Consider the following 24,160-nt stretch of genomic DNA (forward strand, 5'->3'; position numbering starts at 1 on the left):
TCAAATACTAATATGGAGTTAGTTTTAGTTTCAGTTGAGTATGAAACTTTTATCGCATACGCACGTCAAACGCTCTATATAGTATTCCAAATACTAGTAAGTATTTTGGAACAAGTTTCTATACTAAGTATTTTTTTATACTGGTAGTAAGTATACTTAGTCTTCAAAATCGACCAGTTTTCCCATCTCTAGTACCTATTGTTTTTCAAAGACAAAATGATAATGGTAACTAAGCAAGTCGTTTTATAGGTAATTTATACTCCCTATGTATGGATGGGATTATTGCATAATGAAAAATGATTCATTACGTCTATGTTGGGTTTCTTTTAATTGACTATTTTTAGTATTTCTTATTTTATTTTGTACATTATAATAATATTATAAAAGATATTGTTTTTCTTATTACTTAATCTTTGGCACAGAGCTTTAGAGACGCCATACGAGTAGGTACTCATGCATGATATGAACTTCTTTCAACTATCGTAACTTTTGTCTATCTACTGCATGACAGTCATGACATTATATACAGAATTTTTTTAACCATGTCCGGTCCTAAAAGGATCATATGGGCCTCCACAGGGTGAAGGTTTGTATTAACAGATTTTGTTTTTACGAGAAATGGATGTCAGCCACTTGATCAACCTATTAGGTCCATACTCTGACTGATAAACAAATTGAAAAAATAATTATGTGTAATTGCCAGACCCAGGATTCGAACCTGGAACCCATGACACTATAGGCCAACGCTTAAGCCGCGCGGCCATCGTGGGTGTAATACAGAAATTAGCAGGACATAAAACGAGAAGAAAACATATTGTGATATCAATAATTAGTACTCACATAATCGTAAATAAGTGCGTATAGTAATTGACGTCTCGTTGGGTAGCTATCCAAGTTAATTAGTAAATCTAGAATTATGTAGGTATATATCCACCAGTATAAGTTGTCCGCTGAGTGAGGGCTCTACATGCTAATATTTGACATATCATTTTATAATGTAATGAGCTTAGTTCTAAATTCGAACACCTGACGATTTATGATAGTATATCTATAGACGTTATTTTACGGTTTATTATCAAGAATAAATTTTCATTACACTAAGGCCCTTTACACACCGCCAAATGTGGCATTAGCGCAACAACGAAGGATAGATGCGGTATACGTGTAGCAACAAGCGATATCGTGAAAAGGCGCCTATCGCATAACGAAGGTCGTAAACTATTTGGAATATTACCTATTACTGTTTCCACACGATCACTCCACGAAAAAAAATCGTCTAGGTACCCTCACCGACCTAACTGATGCAGCTTTATTGCACATTTGAGATTGCTAATAGGTAGGTATAGTACGATTGGGGATTTGGTGAGTTGCGACGTGAATTAAGTAAGATGTTTACACGTCAAAAAAATACCATACGCCGTATGGTATTTTTTAAATTTTAAATTACTATTTATTAAATTTATCCAGTATGCAGCATGGAGTCGGAATAAGAATGTCTCATGTATCCATTGTCTCTTTGTATTTGTCCATAGTAACCTTCGCCCTGCTGGTAATGCGCGGACCTCGTGAAGCAGTTGTTGTTGTTGTTATTGTATGTCATGTTGATGTCACAACTTGACAGCTGATGATGCGAAATAGGGACATTTTCAGGAGGTGCAGAAACTCTTGGCGATGCTCCGCGATCTGGACTGCAGCCTGTCAGGACTCCCTGCTGGAAAGTGAAGGGCCAGGTCTGCAAATAAAAGAGGACCACTTTTGTTATTTTATTATTATAAATAATTATTGATGCTTGCAACCAGATATTTGGCCTATCGGGCCTTCCGACCTGGTGGCCACAAAGGCCAAGTTTATAGCTTCAAAAAAATTCGACGTCTTATTGGGGACCTGAAGATCTCTTCACATAGTTTTTGTATTATATTTTTATAATTACATTCATTTTCTATTATGTAATGTAGTTATCTGTACCTTTCTCTCCCGTGGCACATTTTTAATTATCTCAATAAACTCAGTCAAAGCTCACTTGAGCTTGAGAGCGTGGTGACCTCACTCTTTGGTATCTGCTCATGAGACATTACCAAGCGTTAAAATTGCTGATGATTCACATCAAACGTAGGTGTGTAGTGCTAGCAGTTTAGTTTGGAGGGGTCATTGTTTGTGTTGATGCTTGCAATTGCAGAAAGGTTGATAATCCTTGTATTATTAATATACTAATGAGCATGTTTGATTTAATAATGTAATGGAGCCCATGGTATCAACCATGCCGCCCCCATGGCCCCCACATCCTGAAGTGAGCCCCCAGGCCAGGATCTTTGGCGAGTCCGCCTACCTATCGCTAAAGATAAAAACAGTGTGACACTGTACAGTAGCGTTTTCCAAATGGCGTACGCGGTAAAATTAATGTGTATAGTTAGTGTTTTTTTTTTAAATATTAAATCTATTTGAATTATGGAGTTGTCGAGTAACGATACATAATACAAAATTGTATCGTATAACTACATAACTATATTAATACTATTGAAGAAAAATAGCGCCGCAGGCGACTTTTTTTACTATTAGAGAGAATTTGTGATGTGTGTTTATATCACTTATCTGGTCGACTCGCCACGCCGGGCCCTTCCTAAGCCCGGGCCCCTAGGCTAGAGCCCTGTCAGCCCCCCACACCATTAAGTGGGCCCCCATGTCAGGATCTTTGGCGGGCCCCCTACCTATGCATTAAGAAGATATTATATGGTCCGCTTAGAAGAGAGTATGGTAATTCATTTATCTTTATATGTTAATTCCTAACTACGTACATACAAATATTATTTTATTTAGATATACCTAGACCAAGGGCTGAACAATGTGAAATATTTTGTTAATAAAATTACCGTTAGTTATAAATTATTATAATATGACGCTTTAGTTAAATTTAATCGGAAAGTAAAGTGTTTTCAATCATCATCATCAGCCTGAATCTATCCACTGCTAGATGAAGGCCTCTTCAAGCTGCTTCCACTTCTCTCGGTCCTGTGCATTGCGTTGCCACGTACTTCCGCAGAACTTTATCATTTCATCGATCCAGCGGCCTCTATGTCTACTTTGCGGACGTTTTGTACTTCCTGGATACCACTGGATGAATAGATTTGTCCAACGATAGTCTCTTCTTCTAGCTATGTGTCCAGCCCATCTCCATTTAAGGCTTTTAATAGACTCTATTACATCGCAAACTCTTGTCTGCTTCCTTATCCACTCATTCCTCTTTTTGTCCTGAGAAGACCTCCAAAGCAGAATGCAGGAACTCGCTGAAGTAAGCGACAAAGTAGGTTTGAAAATAAATGTCACAAAGACGAAAGTCATGTTCAACTGCTTTGCGGGCCAAAACGAGATCCTCATCAATGGCACTCAGCTCGAACAGGTGAAAAGCTACGTCTATCTGGGACAACAAGTGTCTATAGATGGATGTATGTTTTTTGATGAAATTGTTTGCGGAGTAAAGGCTGGAGTGCTTTTGGCCGCCTGAATAATGTCTTCAAAAGTGACCTTCCACTGTTCCTAAAGCGCAAAGTGTACAACCAGTGTGTGCTTCCCGTGATCACATATGCGTGTGAAACATGGACCATAAGTAAAAGAGAGATCCAGAAACTTAGAGTAGCACAACGCGGTATGGAGAAATTAAGATTTCAGACACGGGTAGCAAATGTCCGGATTGGACGTGCTTGTTGCATGTAGCCATTTTTCGCACCTTACACATGCAATCCAATAAACTGGAGGGACTTCTTTATCAAATTAATATCCCTTACGTTGCAATAGTTTTCTTCATCTCTCAATTCACTCACATCAGGAAGGCAAATTAACAATGCTACAATATCGATTTGTTTATATTATTTTGTCAATGACAGAAATACGTTGTAATGTTAATGCAATAATGACTAAAGATAAGGCTTTGCAAAATACTAAAAACTGAAAGAAAAACTTAAAATTTGAAAAGACCAATGCCTGCCTAGCATGTGTTCTCTGACTTCTCTGGGACTAATGACAGATCCTAAAAATGGTTACTGCACCGATATCTAGCGATGGACGAATACATTAATTGAGCTTTGGCGTCTTCCCCCATTAGGCATATTCCCCCGACTTACTTTATATTAAGTATATGTCTATAATATCTAGAATACAAGACAAAAAAATCTCGATTTCATAAATAATATTAACGACAATCAGCGTCAGCGTCAGAGCGTTCAGAAATCAGTAGGTAATTCCACATAACCGACTTGTACCGTATCATGTGGAATACATTTTGAAAATACTCGATATACTGGATTATTTGTTAGGTTAACCTAACCAAACCTCACCTAAGCTAACCCAAACTAACAAATAATTCAGTATATCGGGTATTTTCAAAATGTGTTTGCCGCTGTATTCCATATAACCGACTTGTACCTATGTATCTAATATTTCGCTTTAAAATTAAATACTTAATAAAAACTAATTAGATTTAGGGAAATGAAATAGTGGAGTCAATATTGTGGACAGTGGAGTTATTTGAATAATCTTTCTTCGACACCAAAATGTCACTTCAACTGTGTAAAACTTATTTCTAGAATCAAATTATTTTCAAGTTATGTTTTGATGTGTGAATTAAGGAAAAGTTTCAGAATAACTCGCCGAAACCGCGCCGTAAAAACACGCACTAAAACAGAAAAAAATATTATCAAAATTTTAAGGGTGGGCGGCACTTATAAAAAATGGGAACTGAAAAATGCAATAAAGGAATTCTTCAGAAAAAAAGTCTAATATAAACAACAGCTGGATGCAGTTGTTCGGACAGCATTTTAATTTTACGAGTGGGCCAACACTTCAATTCTTTACGACTGTTTGTTTTTCTTGGACGTTAGCTTTAAGCTTTTGTATACATGTATCCGCTTTTCCACAGATAGGGACTGCAAAACCGGTATCCCATTATTTTTCGATACTGAAATACCGGTTTTGATAATTAATTGTGCTGCAGATGCCCGCATGAACTTTTATACATTTTTTAACGAAAACAGTTTATTCCATGTAGACAATTATATTAAATACCCTTTTCTGTCGGCGCAGATGCTTTTCGATCCAATAATTAATTGTTATTTTAAAATTTTCATACATTTTACCACGTTTTTATTAGCTCGTATTCTTGTTTGTCCAGTACAATTTTTTTCTTGTTTGTCCAACATTTGTATTGGATTTGGACGATTGAAGATTGTTAATTAACTTCCCGACTAGCTATACATTTGAAACTTTTAGAATATATCAGAACACAATGACAATTTTTAATACTTTTAGTCATCTTTAAGCAGAATTGAATTGATTTTCAGTTAATTCTGTTTTGTATGGAAAGTTATTTCGGAAAAAATTCGTAAAAAGTAAAACACTATTATTGGTTGCTAAGGGGTAAATTATTAATATAAACGTGCGTTACTTTGGAAATCAATATGAAATATCAAAATGACATTTCAGTATTCTATATTTATTCAGTACCTATTTCTAGCAAGTACAAAAAAAAGTTATTTTACGAATATCTACTGGTATTACTGTCCAACAAGTTCTTCTTGGCTACGTGTTAAAACTGTGAACTAACAAGCTCCTCCCATTTTAACCGCACTTCCACCATGAACTAACAAGCCCCTCCTATTTAGTCGACGACAGCGCCTTCCGGCCTTTTCCTAAATCTTCTTGTTGGACAGTAAGTATTGGTACTTTCATCCGGTATTTCATTCCCTAAGCACAGCTATTCTGTTCATAATCATCGGCACTGTTAGTAAAAATTAATATAGATTCACTGAAAAAAAGCTGCACAAAATTGGTCACAGACAATATATTTTTGTTCCTAGCATTGATGTAGGCCGTGTTTGGAAAAATGTACGTATGCACTTGGCTGTACCACAGTTCATCGTGAGCTGTTGTAGCAGAAATAGATGGCCATGTAGTATTGATATCAAACACTTAAAAATTCGTAATAAAAACAACCGGAATACAAGGGATAGACAGCAGAGAATATTATGTACCTATGCACTTGGCTGTATCACAGTTCATCGTGAGCTGTTGTAGCAGAAATAGATGGCCATGTAGTATTGATATCAAACACTTAAAAATTCTTAATAAAATCAACCGGAATACAAGGGAACGCCAGCAGAGAATAGGTAATTAAATTAGAAATACAATCATGTTGTTTATAACATTCTGATAGGTGCTCGTAAGTATCAAGTATCGTAAGTTGTACCTATCAAATATCTGATAATAATGACAGCGTTATTATCAGATACCGAGATACTTATTTGATACCAATCAATATCGAATTAAAGTTCTTATTGAAACTAATAAAATTTGAATATGCATTGTTCACGAAAAGCATGTAATGTTTTATCTCGATGCTATATGGCTATCTCTTTCCGGTACGACAGCTCATGGTAAACTGTGCTACGGTGAAATGTAACACGTACAATTTGCATGTGGTAACACTGTGTGTGTAACACTGGCAGTAATGTGGTGCAAATTGAAATAGTGCCTGTAGCTAGGAGAGGCCTTCATCCAGCAGTGGATCGACCCCGGCTGATAATGATACTAATAAATTATAAATTAATTTCACCTTTGATCAGCGTTTTGACTATTTGAGTAGCCTAGAGTCATAACTCACATTTTTCAAGTTTGTCATTTTTGGGTTAAATATACAAAGTGATCCTAAAGGCCATAATATAAAGAAAAATAGATTACTATCAAAAGTCACTTTAAACCATGTGAAAATCGTTGACAAACCTGACTGTTGGTGTCATAACTTACATTTTTCAATGAATAGTGTGAGTTCTGTCATCAAGGTCTTTCTAATAATTCAGGGAGCTTTATTTTCTCATCTGTGTCTTCAGCTTTATGAACTAGGGACGGTAGGTTATATGAAAGTATGGTGAAGCATGCAAGTATAGTGAGGCAGGCTGGTAATCAATTTGCGGCAAAATTTCCACGTTAACATTATATTATATGGGTACGTTATGATGACCAAAGTAAATCCCGTGATGCCCTGCATTTTTTTTTATCGCGTCGCTATTTCTCGTAAGTTGTCGGGATTATTGGCATACTTCATTCAGTTGTATGAGAAAGCCGATTCCTTGCCCCTCCTTTTATTTAATACCTATATGCTTATGATTATTATAAAATATAATTATATTAAATAATGTGAATCGACTCACTCACTCATTAATTAATATTCAAGGGAGTTCAATAAATTTCTTCTAATTACAAAAACAGTGGCTCTGGTGGTTTTTTGCGATTATCTCAAAACTCGATTTTTGGAATATGTGAGTTATAACTCATTTATCTGATACCTACCTACCTAAGCAATGAATACAGTTTTTTTGCATGTATATTCATGAGTTTAATCTCGATACCTCAAAAGGTTCTGAAGTTGTCAAGAAAAAACTTTTCGAAAATAACGCATTTACAACATCACTTCTACTCATTACGAGTATCTTCAATCTATTTCTTAAGTTTATATATCTTTGTACTCTCGGGGACGTGCTAAGCGGGAGTGTTGGGAGTACGAGCGGCAAGATTCAGGGGGCGGTAGAAGTCCGAAAAAATACAATTTAAATAATTTTAGTCCAATATATTTTGTCCAATTACATAAACTAAATCTTACGATGAGATATATTATAATAATTATAAGATAAAAATAGCTTTTTATATACTTACAACGTTTTTAAATTTTCTGTTGAATCATATAAACTTGACTTGACTAGCTTAAGCGATCAAAAAAAATTGTACTTGATAGAAATACTGAATAATGAAATGTCATTCCATATTGATTTCCATAGTAACATACGTATATATTATTTAATAATTTAGTTGCTAAGACCCCCTAACAACCAATAATGGTATCGAAATAACTTTTCATATAAAACAGAATTAACTAAAAATGAATTCAATTCTACTTAAAGATGGCTAAAAGTATTAAGAAATGCATTGGCATCGTGTTCTGATATATTCTAAAAGTTTCAAATGTCTAGCTAGTCGGAAAGTTAGTTAAAAATCGATTGCAAGATTTGTACCGGACAAATAAGAATACGACCTAAGAAAAACGTTGTAAAATACATAATATGATGCACGTTGTCTACTGTTAACTGGTGGCGCTTACCACAGGGCGGCAAATCGAAAAGTAGTTAAATCAATATAATTATTTTACAAACATTGTCTAAGCTTATTCTTAATTACGCGTTTCAAATTTTTCCGCTGTGGAACTAATTCGTTATTGTCTTGTGCATAGTCACCGAAAAGTATTATTTTAAAGTCTCAATAGGATGGATCAGTATGGTAGCATAATAAAGTATTTCTGCGAACATATTATGTTTGTTTGTTTGACAGAGTGCCAGAAAATTAACTGAGTCATGAAGGTACTACAGTAAATTGAATAAAAGCAATTTATCCCATTATATTGTTTAACGGATAGTATAAAAAGTTCTTGTATATTGATATTGGGAAAGGGGCAGCTATTTTCAACTGACACTCGGGCGGTAGCCACCCTTGGCCCGGTCCTTTTTATTCTTTATTTCCGTGTTTCACGCGGAATAAGTGAAGAATGCTTATAACTTTTCATATAACATACATAACGTGAAAACAGGATAAAACCTACAAGAAAAAATCCCTTAATACGTCACCCGACAGGATTTTTCAAGTTAGGTTAGTATGTTCAATAATATATAGAATGTTACATTCTCTTTGAACGGGTTCTTTTCATATAAAATAGTTACATGTTTAAATTGTGTTTGATGCATAAATATGTAGGTACTTATTTAGTACTGTCCAACTTAACTAATTTTTCGCTGATTATACTTCACTAGTACTCATTTAACACTCGGCTCCCCAATTTGTAAATACTATAGGTATACATACACAAATTTTCTTCGTGAAATTAAGTGTTGATTTAATTATTATCACATTATTCGTATTTTATCCTATTTTAAAATACCAAAATAATATACCTACATGATTCTCCTCAAAGTAAATTGATAAATAGCTCCACATTTTTCGAGAGCTGATGTCTTGTTCTTGTGCTAACACGCGTCGCCATATGGTTGGTTTCAGCAGCGTGAAGCTAGTCTAAACAGTATTTCGGTTTCCAGCACGGGCCATTGTATTTTTTGCCTGATTTACCATTTGTTCAATGAAAAAATCCTTAGGTTATTTAAAAACAATTTCAGATCTTCATTTGTCTGAAATGATGTGAAAATAGATTGTATTAATTAAAACAAAACACAGTGGATAATATTATGTAGTACCCATCAGTTGACAAAATCTAAATGAAGCGAACGAAACCGATCCTGATTATTATTAAATTATGTGGAATAAATACTAGTACATCTGGATAAATCAGAGGTTTTTTGGTTCTTGTGTATTTAGTGGAAGCCAGGGGCAGACAAATTTTGAAAATAGACGATATACTTACTGGATTATTTGTTAGGTTAGGTTAGGTTATCATTCTGGAATTATCCATAAATTTTGCGGAAATCGGCTATGAAAATTGCGGTTGTTCCAGTAAACAGACGTTTGTTTTATTTATACATGTTTGATAATAACGTGGCGATTGAAGGGCCGAGGTATTATTAAAATCCCTAATGTTCTTAGTTTCGAGAAAAATCATGTTTATACTTTGTTCATACTATATTTTATTTAAAATACATAAGCATGTAGCATTATAATTGATTAATTGAAACCTTAGAATGAATTGAATTCTCAAAACAGCACTAAATCAATAAATTGCTGGACAACTCGCTGTTCTTACTGTAATATTATTTCAATTCGTTAATGTTTTTAAATCGACATTTCATGTTGTGAGAGTCTATAATTTCAAAATTAAATGTATTATTAGATGTATATAAAAAAAATATAGGTTGGTATATAACGGCCGATATGGGCACAATACCTACCTACTTAGTTTTGAATTGGCATGGTCACGTTTCGTCAACTTGTTTCACAAGGGTTACATGTAAATTGTACTTGAAACATTTCAACGTCGCACAGTTCGCCGTGAGCTTTCTTATCGGGAAGAGATGACCGTATACTATACGGTCTCTAATTTTATTAGATGCAATATGAAAATTACCTAATTCAATTTTCCTAGGTGATTTTGGCAAAATTCATGAATTCAAGAATGAAAACCTAACCTAACCTAACCTAACAAATAATCCAGTATATTGGCTATTTTCAAAATTTGTTTGCTATTGGCTTCCTGTAAAATGTAAACTGACAAGAACCGTGTTTTATTCAGACATGAATTTTATGTCAGTACTATACGACCCAAAGAGGTTGGACGGTCTTTAATATACCTACAGCCATATATTTCCGATACAACATTTTACGGTGAAGTGTGATAAGGCGAACTGCATACGTACAAGTTTACGGACACGGTTTCACCATGCATATTAGATCAAAAGGTTTTAGCATTTAATGATTCTTACCAGATTAAGCGGCCTTCCGGTTGCTGGAGAGTCTTCAGGAGGCTGGTCTGCAAGCAGGGCTCGAAGATGTGCGATGTAGCCACTCGCCAATCTTAAAGTGTCCAGTTTTGATAGCTTCGTGTCAGCAGGTACCCACGGCAATGTCGTTTTCAATCTGAAGGAAGTAAAAATTATCGTTTACTAAAACTTTGTGTCTAGATTCTGGATAGTTCGTTTATAGGTATCATCATCATCATCAGCCTGAATCTATCCACTGCTGGATGAAGGCCTCTTCAAGTTGCTTCCACTTCTCTCGGTCCTGTGCATTGCGTTGCCACGTACTTCCGCAGAACTTTATCATTTCATCGATCCAGCGACCTCTAGGTCTACCTTGTGGACGTTTTGTACTTCTTGGATACCACTGGATGATTAGATTTGTCCAACGATTGTCTCTTCTTCGAGCTATGTGTCCAGCCCATCTCCATTTAAGGCTTTTAATAAACTCTATTACATCGCAAACCCTTGTCTGCTTCCTTATCCACTCATTCCTCTTTTTGTCCTTTCGCGTTATGCCCAGCATGCACCTCTCCATACCACGTTGTGCTACTCTAAGTTTCTGGATCTCTCTTTTACTTAGGGTCCATGTTTCACACGCATATGTCATCACGGGAAGCACACACTGGTTGAACACTATGCGCTTTAGGCACAGTGGAAGGTCACTTTTGAAGACATTATTCAGGCGGCCAAAAGCACTCCAGCCTAGCTTTACTCTGCGAACAATTTCATCAAATATACATCCATCTATAGATACTTGTTGTCCCAGATAGATGTAGCTTTTCACCTGTTCGAGCTGAGTGCCATTGATGAGGATCTCTTTTTGTCCTCCAAAGCAGTTGAACATGACTTTCGTCTTTGTTACATTTATTTTCAAACCTACTTTGTTGCTTACTTCAGCGAGTTCCTGCATTCTGCTTTGGAGGTCTTCTGAGTCTTGCGAGAAAATTACTATGTCATCGGCAAAGCGCAGATGACTCAGGTATTCTCCATTTATGGGGATCCTTTTGTCATTCCAGTCAAGTTGCCTGAATAAGTCTTCAAGGGTAGCTGTAAATAGTTTAGGTGAGATTGTATCACCTTGTCGGACTCCTTTGCTGATAGGAAATCTGCGCGATGGTTTATGGAGATTTACAGATGCTGTTGCGCTACTGTATATATTATTGAAAATATTTATATAGCGTCCAGGGATTCCTTGTTTTCTGAGTGCGTCGAGTATTGAACATTTCTTTATCGAATCAAACGCCTTCTCATAGTCTATAAAACCCATGCATAGTGGCAGTTTGTATTCCTGGTACCGCTCTATGATTTCTCTGACGACTTGGATATGGTCCATAGTGCTGTATCCTCCTCTAAATCCGGCTTGTTCTCTCGGTTGGTTCTCGTCTAGTACATTTTGCAGACGGTTTGAGAGAATTTTTGTGAACGTCTTGTAGAGAATAGGGAGTAGACTTATTGGACGATAATTTGCTAGGTCTTCTCTGTCACCTTTTTTGTGAAGAATGACAATGCTGGCATTTTTCCATACCTCTGGGACATCCTCTTTGCATATGCAGGCTGTGAACAATTGTGCAAGTACTTCATTTGCATCCTTTCCTGCTTTTTTGAGGATATCTATCGTTAAACCGTCTTCCCCGGGGGCTTTCCCACTTTTCATGTAATTTAAAGCATGGGTTACTTCCCAGGATGTAATTTCGGGAGTATGGTCTTCCGAATTTCCATTTCTCTGAAGATCTAAGTCTATAGTCGTATTGTCAGTGTCATCACTGTAGAGATCGCTGTAGAACTCTTCAACTCGGCTTAACAAGTGTTCCCAATTTCTGACGATAGAACCATCTTTTGCTTTTAGTGCTGTGATTTGACGTTTTCCTATCGACAAGCATTGCTTGTTTTTGTTTAGACTTCTGCCTGCTTTCACAATTGCTTGTATGAGGTTTACATTGAATTTACGAAGGTCTTCTCTAATCTTCCTTCGGAGGGTTTTGCAAAGTGATGAAAACACCATATCGTTTTGTGCCTGTCTATCGCTCTTGGTTTTCCTTCTCTGCTCCATAAGATTCAATGTTGCCTTCGAAAACTTGGTGGAAGGTGTAACTTCTGAGCTTTTTACGCCTGTTTTTTCTGCACATTGTAGAATAATATTCGTTATATCCTCCGCGTTGGATAGGGAAACGGTTTCGTTCTCATCTAAGAAAGCCGATAGTGCATTTTTGAGTTCATTTTGGAATTCAGTATTGTTCTGCAGGTATACGCGAGCATTTGACTTCTTCTGCAGTTTGGATCTTTCTGATTTGACGTTCAATCTTATCTTACATCTCACCATCCGGCGATCACTGCCGGTGTTAAACTGATTGATCACCTTACAGTTTAAAAATGTATATTTTCTGTCAGTGAGGATGTAATCGATTTTGCTGGTCCTTCCTGTCGGGCTTCTCCACGTCCATTTACGTGTAGGTTTATGTTGAAAAAAGGAATTCATGATGTGAAGATTGTTGGTTTCAGCAAACTCCACAAGCATGTCCCCTCTACCATCCCTTGAGCAGCGCTCGGAATGGACAGGAACGCACCGGAGCGCCGTTGTGGTTCGTGGAATTCCAAAATATACCGTTCCGGCTCGTGGATTCATTTAAAATTGCGTTGCGGTTCGTTAGATTGAGATAATTATATATGAATGTATCTTTTAAAGTTTTTCTCAAAATTAAAAATTAACGAAGTTATGTTATGCCGGGCGTGCAAGGGTTAAAAATAAAAATTATGACATCCCTAAATTTCTTTCAACCTTCTTATTTTGTGTCGATATGTCCATGCCTAAATGCATTGTCTAAATAACAAGAAACAACCAGCTGCAAGCGTAAATTACTTTATTACCCAAAAAAATGTGCTTGCTGACACTATTTGAAAACTCTTAAAAAATAAAGTATACATTGTTTAATAATTTCTAAAGGATGAAACATTTCAAATCTCAATACAATCTTGCCTTTGACTTACGCATTGTTAATTTACTTACCTACTAATTTATTATATTATTTTATTCGGAGTGACAAAAATTATTACTTCGCCATTTATTTTCGGGAGAATGAATTGTGTTTTCGATGGTTAAATTAGTACAAAAAAGTTTGATAATTTGACTCGTGCAATCCGCTATAATATTCCTATTAGTTGCCTTTTAAAATATTTTGTATTATTTAAGATATAAATACGTTTCTAAACAAAATTGTTTATATTATTAGTTTGGTGTTTTTTTGCTACATTCTAGTAAGTTTTGTGTTTTAATTTTAACTGTGTGTTTAACTTGATTTTTTAATAAAAAATTGTTCTAAAAGTTGGTCAAAAATGTCATCAGGCGAAACGTGTTAACCGAAACTATTGAAAAATATTTTGTCGCAGGTAACGTAACGCTGGCCACATACCTACACAATTTGATCATTTAAAAAATGATATTGAGTGGTTATTTATAAAAATAATGAAGGTATAATAAAGTAGTAGGTAATTCGTGTAAATCTGCTAAAATCACATTACATTACATTAGGAATTCACTCCAATAACCATTGAAGTGGCAACAGATGGTATTCATCTCAACAATTAACTTTTGTTAAAAAAAGCTTATGACGTGTCGTAAACCCCTCTTTTTACGATGTTTACATTTGTTTTGTAATTTACATTATTGTTGAATTGCGACTATAGTACAATAAATCTTGTGATATAACTACTACATTCATTCATTTATTTGCCATAGGTTATGATGAGTATACTTTTTTGTAAGTGAATTTTGTTGCTTCTGGTAAGTTTTGTGTTTTAATTTTAACTTTGTGTTGAACATATTTTTTAATAACAATTTGTTATCTTAAAAGTTAGTTAAAATTCTCAGCAGGCGATACGAATACCTTTATATCGTCGGTGTATTGTAAAAATGGCGAATTAACCAAAATACTATTACAGGAGGAGAATTTTTAACCTTTGACATTTATTTATTAATTACCTGTGGATGAATGCTTTCCTTATAATAGGCTTTATAATATAATATTTTAAAAAGTCTATTATGTTAAATTCGCTTTTTCTTCGTAACACTAAGTGGATAATCACCCTTACAATTATCGTTTTTAATAAGTACTTTCCTGTGGGATACAAATTCGCCATTTTTACATAATTATATTATTACATATATACCTATATACTATTGTCGCTGGTATCCAAACTGATTTAAGATAATTCTGGCCACACGCACAATTTGATAATTTTGTGAATATTTTATAAAAATAATGAAGGCTTAATTACGTAGTAGGTACTTCGTGTAAATCTGCTAAAACATTAGGAATTCTTTCCGGTGGACAATACAGTGGCAACATCTGTTCTGTGATTCAATAATTATTATCATCTCAACAACTTGACTTGTGTTAAAAAAATATTTATGATAAGTCGTAAACCCCAATTTTCACAATGAATAATGAATGATTTTTTCTACAAAAATGTGTTTGGGCCATTGATGGTTTGGGCAGAAAATATTGAATAGCCTTCTGCAGAGTTTATTTATTTGGGACGTTCCTATTGTATTACAATTATTATTACATGCATTGTAGTTTGTGACTTTAAAAATAATAGAAATAATACATAGGTAGTGTGGAGAGAACTTTTACTTAATTTTTGTTTGTAAATTTGTTTAAAAAAAATATAGGAATATCCTTTAATAAAAATGTACGACTATCATAATATCTGTATTGTATGTAGGTACCTATTATCATTTCCATGGCAATAATAATGTGAGTAGGGAAGGACAAACAACATAGATTGAATCGTTTAGAATAAGTAGGTACTAACAAATTAGGTACCTATCTGTCCAGTGCGGACATCTAATTATCTTAGGTGGTGTAGGTCATAGATTATTAAATAAATACGGTGGTAGATGTATATTACAATAATGGTAACCAAAGCATCACCATTGTAACATAACATGCATACAATACAATATAAGTCCTTATAATGTTGAATATAGTAGGTACTAATTAATGACAATTTTATATTATTCTATAAGAATCGCGCTTAGCAACCTGAGTTTCACCTTCCGTCATGTTTTATCTTATATAAATGAAAATGACACACCATTGGTAATTTAATTACAAATAATGCTATGTTTACGTTGTTTGGATGACTTGAAACTTTTATTAGATGTAGGTACGGCCTTATGCCCCTTATAGTGGAGAAGGTTCAAAATAAATCTTTGAGAATCCTTTAAAGCTGTGTGGATAGTGGATACTATCCATGGTTTTATCCGATTGATTTCTCAAGACGTATGCTTACATACTGTATTCTGAAAGTTAAAAAGAGAGCTAGGTATTTAGGCTACGTACTTTTTCCAACTTATATCTACCCAGTACAAATGAGAACTCTGCCATTATTGGTACTTAGTATTGATTTTATTATATATTATTTTATAACTTTCTTGATAATCTAAGTTGTTTGTTCTGCCAAGGTGCAATAATTGCTAATGATAATTGGGCAGGAAATAACTATGTTCAACCAAATCGCTTCGGATAATCGTATATTCCACCTGCGTGAGAACGAGTTTATGTGAACGCTATTTTATAAATTCTTGGTATAGGTAGGCACTTACTGTTTTTTCTAATACTATTTCTTTATTTTTTAAACACTATTTTAATACTATTTCTTGATGTTTGATATTCTGTGCTCGTATTTAAATGGAATTTGTAAAATTTTCTATAAGTACGTAAATATTTTTTTAATTTGAATCTATAAGGTACTTATGTGGATATGTTGTTTGTTATGACTAATTAATTACAAACTTATCTATCCCAAATGAGACAGTAAGTTATAATCAGTGACGAGTGGTGGTAGAGGTATCATGCACTGGTTATAGTGGTAGATAAAGTAAAAATAAAGAATAATACAATTTTTGACGGTATACTTTGTTAAAACAAGATTATTTCGCCTGCGGCGCTGACAATCCTTACCAACCTGCCCAATATAGATCCACGTAAGAAGTTTAAAGTTTATTGTTGCATTTTTATATCAAAAGTACGTACGTACGTAAAGAAAGGATTAGCATAAGTATTTAGTTTCGGAAAATTATACAGCGTTCCTGTTCGTGAAATTTTCCATTTCGAGCACTGCCCTTGAGCCATGTCCGAAATGTCCGACCGCTACGTCATCTCTTTGGTATGATCCAATACGTGCATTGAAATCTCCCATTATGATGTTGAAGTGGCATTTACTTTTATTTTTCAAGGATGTTATTTCCTCGTAAAACTCTTCCACTTTTTCATCAGGATAGCTCTGTGTCGGAACATATACTTGCAAAATCTGAATCCGGTACCTAGCATTGATTTTAAGTATCACGCTTGCGACCCTGTCAGAAATGCAGTTGAACTCGACTATGCGGTCCCTCCAGGCTTTGTTGACAACAAATCCAACACCGCTCGTGCGTCCTTCATCGGTTCCTTTGGAGTACAGCACATGTCCGCTTTGTAAAGTAATAATACTTTCACCTTTACGCCTTACTTCGCTGAGTCCGACAACATCCCAGTGGATATTCCGGAGCTCTTCTTGAAACTCTACAAGTTTGGCATCGCTGGACAATGTTCTTGCGTTACATGTAGCAATGGTTATCTGTTGGCAGCCTTTTCCGGGTCTCCGGGGATTGTTAGCACCCTCTGCCTTCCTTCGCTGATCGCTGCCGTGATCAGTATCAGGTTGGCCTCCGGAGAATGAGGGCCGGGTTCTAGAAGTTTTTGGACATAACACACCACGCTGTCCAGACGGGTTGGTGTGTGGTTTTTCTGTCTGGGTGATCCTTCCCGTAGCCAAAGGTTTCTCGTTTTAAGGCGCCAGAGTTTCGCCTTGCACCCTTCTCTATTAGCTACAGATATTATGTTGCGTTATACAGCACATTATCTGCATTGCCCGGGGGACGCCACGCGGAGGCTAGAGATAGGATTTGCTGACTTTCTTGGACAGTGGCGTCTCAAAATTTTTTTAGAAGTATACCTATTGGCATCAGTATACATCATTGAGGCCATAGTCAGCCTTTGCCCAGGTATAACTGGGGCAGCCCTAAGGGAGTCAACATCAACGAAAATGACAACGGCCTTGTTGTTGATGTCCAGGAACTATAACAAGTGGGAAAATATGACTTTACGGTAGTACGCGTACGGGTAAAATAATACACAGGTAGGCACAGTAGTTAAAAAATAAAGATTCACGTTTTATTCACCCAGGTATTGACCTAAATTATATATGTCCCCATCTAAGTTATATTGTATAATGTATATGGTTGTTCTGATTCAGAATCTAAATTGAATTCAATTATATGAAGGTGAATAAACACATGATAAAAAGATAAGAATAGTAAAAATGGGAGGGAAGAATTCTGTGGAAAGGCCGAGACTTCGTTAGTGAACGTGAGGAAGGACACCAGGTGCATCGTAAACGTGGAGGCAGAGAATTGTGTAGATCAGGATTCGATATAGGCTTATAGGGTCATCGAAGAAGAAGACGACGAATATCAATGTGATACCTTCTTCTGTATGGTTTTGAAAGTTTTTAATTTTATTGAACATACATAATTTTGAAAAAACACTTTCTGAGAAAATATATTATAACCAATAGAAAAAATCTATATAATTTTCAAGTTGGTATTGACAGTGAAACGTTTCCTCTAATTTTATGTCGCCTATACGAGTACCTACATAATAGATTGAACAGGCGCATGGCATAAAACAAACGAAGCACTAGTTAGGTATTTCGTGCTAAAAACTCATTCTCAAAACGAATTAACATCGAATGATAGGTAGCTAACTGTCGACACTAATAAAACAACAAACAAAAACAAGTAAGTATTGTAATTGACTATTTATTTTATTCAACGAATAATTCACAAGATTAAAAAATGTACCATTCTGATTATTGAACATACATAATTTTGAAAAACACTTTCTTAGAAAATATATTATAATATATAATAAATTAATCAAAGTTAATAAAACAAAAACCGATTGTCAAAGTAGCTTGATTTAGAAGAACGCTGATGAGTAGGTATTAAAAAGGCCAATGGTTAAAATTTGTCGCAATTAGTACGTCGCCTTGTACGAGTAGCATAGAGGTAAGTGCAACGGACGGGGCGTAAACCCAGGAGATGCAGGGTTCGATTCCCTGCCGGGGTGGCTTACTTTTTTCAAAAAGATTTTTTTATTGGTTTATAATATATTTTCTCAAAAAGTGTTTTTCAAAATTATGTTTGTTCAAGTAAGTATTAATAAACACTAACATTCAAAATAGTTCTACCAAGTAAATGTCAGATCAATTAATAAAACCTATGTACCTACTAACCTGCAAAATGCCTTCGATAAGACCCTCATCCTAGCTCGTTCCCGTGCATTTGCTGCGTTTCTCTGTTGAGGTGGACACCGATCTAGTTGAAAAATATTTCAAATTAAAAAATGGCGAAAGTGTACCTACTTAAATAAAATTATTATGACTAAATATTTTGATAATAGTTACTCTCACGTGTTGGCTAGACTAGCAAAGTCCCGTGGGTGTAGGCGGGTCATGCACTGCTTATGGGAAGCAAATAATGAAAGGAAAGAGAATAAGTAATACAAATTTTAAGAATAGGTTCTATACATGGGTTCCAAACTTCTCTCCGAACTCTCAGGGGTTGTGAGAATCAGGGAAAGAATTCGTCGAAGAAAGTGTATAGAAAAGTCTCGGAAAAAATAAGCTTAAGTGTACGTCCTGAGTGGCAGCGTTCGGCGCAGCGTTGAGCGTTTTGCGCAACTCAAACGTATAACCGTGTGTGAAAATGTTCGTATACAATGTCTTTTTTTGGTTATACATTTATACGGTTATACGTTTGAGTTTCGCAGAACGCTCAACGCTGCGCCGAACGCTGCCACTGAGGCCTCACACTAAGACTTGTATTCTGGACGATATTACGTGGAAAAGTGGAAGAAACTAGTTTGAAAAGAGGTATGAAAAAGCTTTTGACTTAGATTATAACCGTTTTTTGGACAGAAAAGCTGATGGTAGGGGAAAATTGATTTTGTTGAAAGTGTTAGCATTAATTTTATTATCAAACATTTTCATTAATGGCTTGGGAACTTCTGATTTAAGATAACATACTTACAAGATAAAAAGAACTTTTTATATACAGCGTTTTTAAATATTCTGTTGAATCATATAAACTTGACTTGACTAGCTTAAACGATCAAAAAAATGTATTTGATAGAAATACTACTGAAATGTCATTTTGACACTCATATTGATTTCCATAATAACGAACGTAAATATATTAATAATTTAGTTGTTAGGACCCTAGCAACCAATAATAGTGGATTGGATTACGGATTTCTTCCGAAATAACTTTTCATACAAAACAGAATTAACTGAAAATGAATTTAGTTCTACTTAAAAATGGCTAAAAGTATTTAAAAAATGCATTGGCATCGTGTTCTGATATATTCTAAAAGTTTCACATGTCTAGCTAGTCGGGAAGTTAGTTAAAAATCTATTGCAAGATTTGTACCGGACAAACAACCACCGGACAAATAAGAATACGACCTAAGAAAAAGGTTGTAATAATATTACCTATAAAATAGTATATTCATATTTTTATAAGGAGCGATTAGTTTTGTGGTAAATTCACATGTTGTTTTTTGTTGTGTGTACTCGTAGATCCAGAGTATGGAACTATTAGGTTCAGAAAGTGGCTAACATTCATTTCTCCTAAAAACAAAATATGTTAATATGTAAAACTTCCACTCTGTGGAAGCCCAAACGATCTTCTTAGGATCTGACATGGTAAAAAAAAGGTTTTAGTCTATTAGTATATTTAGTTATAACCCATTAAGACATAGGACAGATATTATATACATTCAAATTATTTAAATTTTAAATAACAGTATGTAGTGACTAGTAGCATTTAGAATGTGATGCTGGGGGTGAATTTTGGGGTTAGCAAAGTGCCACCCTTAAACAGGCTTTGAATGCCATTCCCTTTCATTTTCATATAATTATCGGCAAATTCGTTAGGTACATCATTATATATTTTATTATTTATTTTCGGCTTTTTTAACTAAACAGAAAAACAAACAAAAAAATCTTAAAATTATTGACATACTCAATATTATCATCTACTGAGAATTAAAGCATTTTTTAGGTACGTAGAGGGTTGTACAGTGACGTCCCTAGATAAAATGCCGTCCGTAGGGACCGCCAAAATGCCGCCTCATTTTTTATACATTATTTTTATCATCCTTTCATGAGTCCAATATCTAAGAAAATGTGTTGTATGGATACATTACTAAAAAAATATCAGACTAATTATTCGAAAATCTGCACGTGTTGTTTCTGGTCACCAAGGACGTCGAAGGGCAACGGAAGTAAACTAGATATCGCGAACCCGACAAAACCGGTGAGCTGAATTTTTTAATGGAAAGATATTTTCGTTATTACTAAGTCTAGGTAGCTATTTATATATATATATATGTGTGTATATATATTCCAAATGATTTTCCTCGATTTGCCGTCCTTCGACTAACTGCCGCCCCCAAGCGACGCTCAATCTGCCTATCCCCACGGGACATCACTGGGTCTGTAGCGAGAACATGTTTGGAGGTACCCTTGTGAAAACTTCGCCCGTGCAATTAACCACTATTACAACATGTACCTAACTATTACAATGGGCATTACAATACAACGATAGTTATCTTCTCAGGATTGTTTATCCTTCGATAATTTTTAAAACTAAGATGTCAATCGACCGCATCGTTCGCTTTATAGAAAACCGCCAATGCTCTCAAAAGTTGTAATATTTGTATTTGTTTCTTCATTCACCGCCCTTATACAACGCATGGCCGGCCAACTCCCGTGGGACGTCACTGTGTAGGCAGATAGGATGGCAATATGGTAAAACTCATATTTGAACAGATCAAAGGTCAGAAGCGGTGATGACATAAAGAGCTCCCTTTGGATTGGCCGTCTGATTTTTGGTCAAAGTGTCACAGGTTTTCCAGTGATATATCATATCGTGTGCCGTTACTACTGTCGAAATACCGAAAGGTGTGAAGGCTAACCAAATCATCCGGCTCACGATCCTCAGTCATGGTTTGCCGATGGAAAACAAGAATAAATATATTGTTGTTTTTATTTAATAAAACGCATTTTTTTTGTAGTACATATTCCACTTTTAATCAAGAGATTAGGACCGGTTTTGTCCGTCTATAAAATTGGATAAACAGGAAATCCTAGAAATTAATAGGTATACAATTTTTGCCCAATACTAATTTTTTAAATGATCAATTATATTTTGTGTCTTCTCCATTATTATACCCTATTTAATATTTGGGATTGTCATAACATAACTTTATATATTGTAGATCATTTATTATTTTAATTTTTATTTAATTTTGACTCATATTTTGGTTGTATTTGTTTTTGTATTCGATCTCATTTCAATTGATAATATTGTTTATTTTATTATTTTTATAAATTTTTTTTGTAAATTTTGACTAATCATAATTATTTGTTGATATTAATGTTATTGTAAGTGTAGATTGTTTCATATTTTGTGGTTTGTTAATATTTAAAATTAATTTGTTTAATGCCCCTGACGTAGTATGAAATATTAATGTCCAACCTCATTAGTTTTAAATTAATCTGTTATTGGGAAGGTATTATTGGACGGATAATTATGTATGTACCTATTGTTATATTATTTCTATCGCTTTGGATTTTGTTTGATAAATATTGTTTAATTTATTTATTGTATTCAGTTGAAAATGTCCCTCTGAGGCGGACGAAACCGGTCCTAATCTCTTGATTAAAAGTGGAATAAGTACTACAAAAAAAATGCGTTTTATTAAATAAAAACAACAATACAATGCAGTTCCACCATGAATTGACAGTTAACAAAATAAATAAATTAAAGAATAATTATCTAAACGTTGAGATTTTTATCGATAAATTCCTTTCTTCCTTTTTGAAGCTTACAGCCCCAAATACATTTTCCGACTACGTCCGATCCTAATAAGATCATATGGGCCTCTACAGAGTGAAGGTTTGTATTAACAGATTTAGTTTTTACGATAAATGGATGTCAGCTACTTGCTCAACCAATTAGGGCCATACTCTGACTCATAGGTACACAAATTCAAAAAAATAATATGTGTACTTGCCAGACCCAGGATTCGAACCTGGGACCCACGACGCTATAGGCCGACTAACGTAATTTAAAATACTTCTTGCAAGAATCGATTTTACTCAGTTTATGTAGGAATATTTATGTATATTTTAGAATGACTTGAAATGCTAAAACAATTAACTTACCACAATAAAAATAATCGGTGTGTGTACTTGCGTACGCGCGTGTGTACGCGCGTTAGAAGTTATACTTCTTTGGCGTAACAAAACAAAAACAAAACTTGTGATAAACTAGATTATTCTTTGACTAGCTCTTAATTATCTTGTTAAATTACACACTTAAGAAAAAGGACCGCTTATTGGAACGCCGTTGGTTTATTTATATACACTTTAACTACTACTACTTTACTAAATTGTATAATAGTTTCTCGTTGTTTTTATATTTAAAGTACCGACTTTTACTCTGACGTTTAATCGTTTGTTTACGTAAGGAATTATAAATGGCCGACAATAATAAATTCGCTGCTTGGGCAACGGAACAATTCTAAACTATAATATTATACTGTATAATCGTCACGATTGCAGTACATTCCGTGGCGTAAAGGTAGTTTGTTCGGTGGTTCGAATCCAATCGAGTGCGTTATTTGTGTGAAAAAATAAATTATGTGTTACATGTCACACGCCAAAAATACACTCTGATCTGATTTCCTAAACGCGCCAAAAGAAGTATAACTTCAAAAATAAAAAGAAAACCACGAAAATTTTTCTAAATGTCCGGGAATTGACTGACTGCATTTTTCCGGTTGATAGGTACTAGAAGAAGCATATTTATAAGATTATCAATAGGTAGTCTCGACTCTCGATCATCGCCATTTTTATCTAGTAAAACACTACTTTCGCTTCAAGATTGAGTACGTATATAGACGCCCAGTAAGTGTGAAGGTATTTTAAAATACCTTTTTAGGATGATTGGCAATGAGTCAATAGCACTATCTATAAGGATTGAGGTTCATTCACTGCATCCAAACACGCACTAATATTGTTCGTTTTGATACGTCATTATTTTTGCGAGAGTTGTAACACAATTTTTCATAGATTTATAATTTGTTATATTTACTTGAACTTGGTGATAGGTCATCATTTGTGAAAGAATCCTCGTCATCGTCAGGAGTCAGGTGATCGTCAGGAGACAATGATCTCCTTCTCCGGCGAGGCATATCAATTATATTATAGAATTAGTTATCGTTCATATAGTATTCACTTTCAACAAGTTTGATTTAAAATTATAGAATATCAATTTTATGCCAATTATTCGCATTATTATTACACAATATTGTCATTCATTTAGCACGAAAGTCACTTAATCATTAGGCACTTTTTTAAATTAGAGATATAATTTTCTAATCTGTTGATATTGGTTATGGTACTCGTATAATGTGTTGTCTACAAATAGTAGATATAAAATTCACTTTGTTTATATTTCAAATCGAACACTTTTTTTGATTCCTTCAAAAACG

At 34.7% G+C, this 24,160-nt stretch overlaps 1 protein-coding gene across 1 annotated transcript; it reads right to left on the reverse strand.

Moving 5' to 3' along the window:
- Window positions 1–1,459: 1,459 nt before the first annotated feature.
- Window positions 1,460–23,860, reverse strand: LOC147063202 (uncharacterized). Its single transcript, XM_085960097.1, has 4 exons — window positions 23,761–23,860; window positions 18,834–18,915; window positions 10,461–10,614; window positions 1,460–1,732 (listed from the first exon to the last, which is right to left on the reverse strand). The coding sequence occupies exons 1-4, from the start codon at window positions 23,858–23,860 to the stop codon at window positions 1,460–1,462; spliced, it is 609 nt and encodes a 202-aa protein (XP_085816223.1).
- Between the last annotated feature and the right edge of the window lie 300 nt (window positions 23,861–24,160).

Source organism: Rhyacophila brunnea, unplaced genomic scaffold, assembly GCF_057557595.1.
Source record: "Rhyacophila brunnea isolate RB1 unplaced genomic scaffold, BYU_Rbru_1.0 scaffold_9, whole genome shotgun sequence".
Taxonomy (NCBI): Eukaryota; Metazoa; Arthropoda; class Insecta; order Trichoptera; family Rhyacophilidae; genus Rhyacophila; species Rhyacophila brunnea.

Bases quoted from the DNA above. Each gene is read 5' to 3' on its own strand.
- LOC147063202 (XM_085960097.1), bottom strand. From the start codon at position 23,860: ATGCCTCGCCGGAGAAGGAGATCATTGTCTCCTGACGATCACCTGACT. The intron at 10,615-18,833 runs GTTAGTAGGTAC...TACTTCCTTCAG, and splicing joins TTATCGAAGGCATTTTGCAG to ATTGAAAACGACATTGCCGT. The intron at 1,733-10,460 runs GTAAGAATCATT...TTTTATTTGCAG, and splicing joins CCGGAAGGCCGCTTAATCTG to ACCTGGCCCTTCACTTTCCA.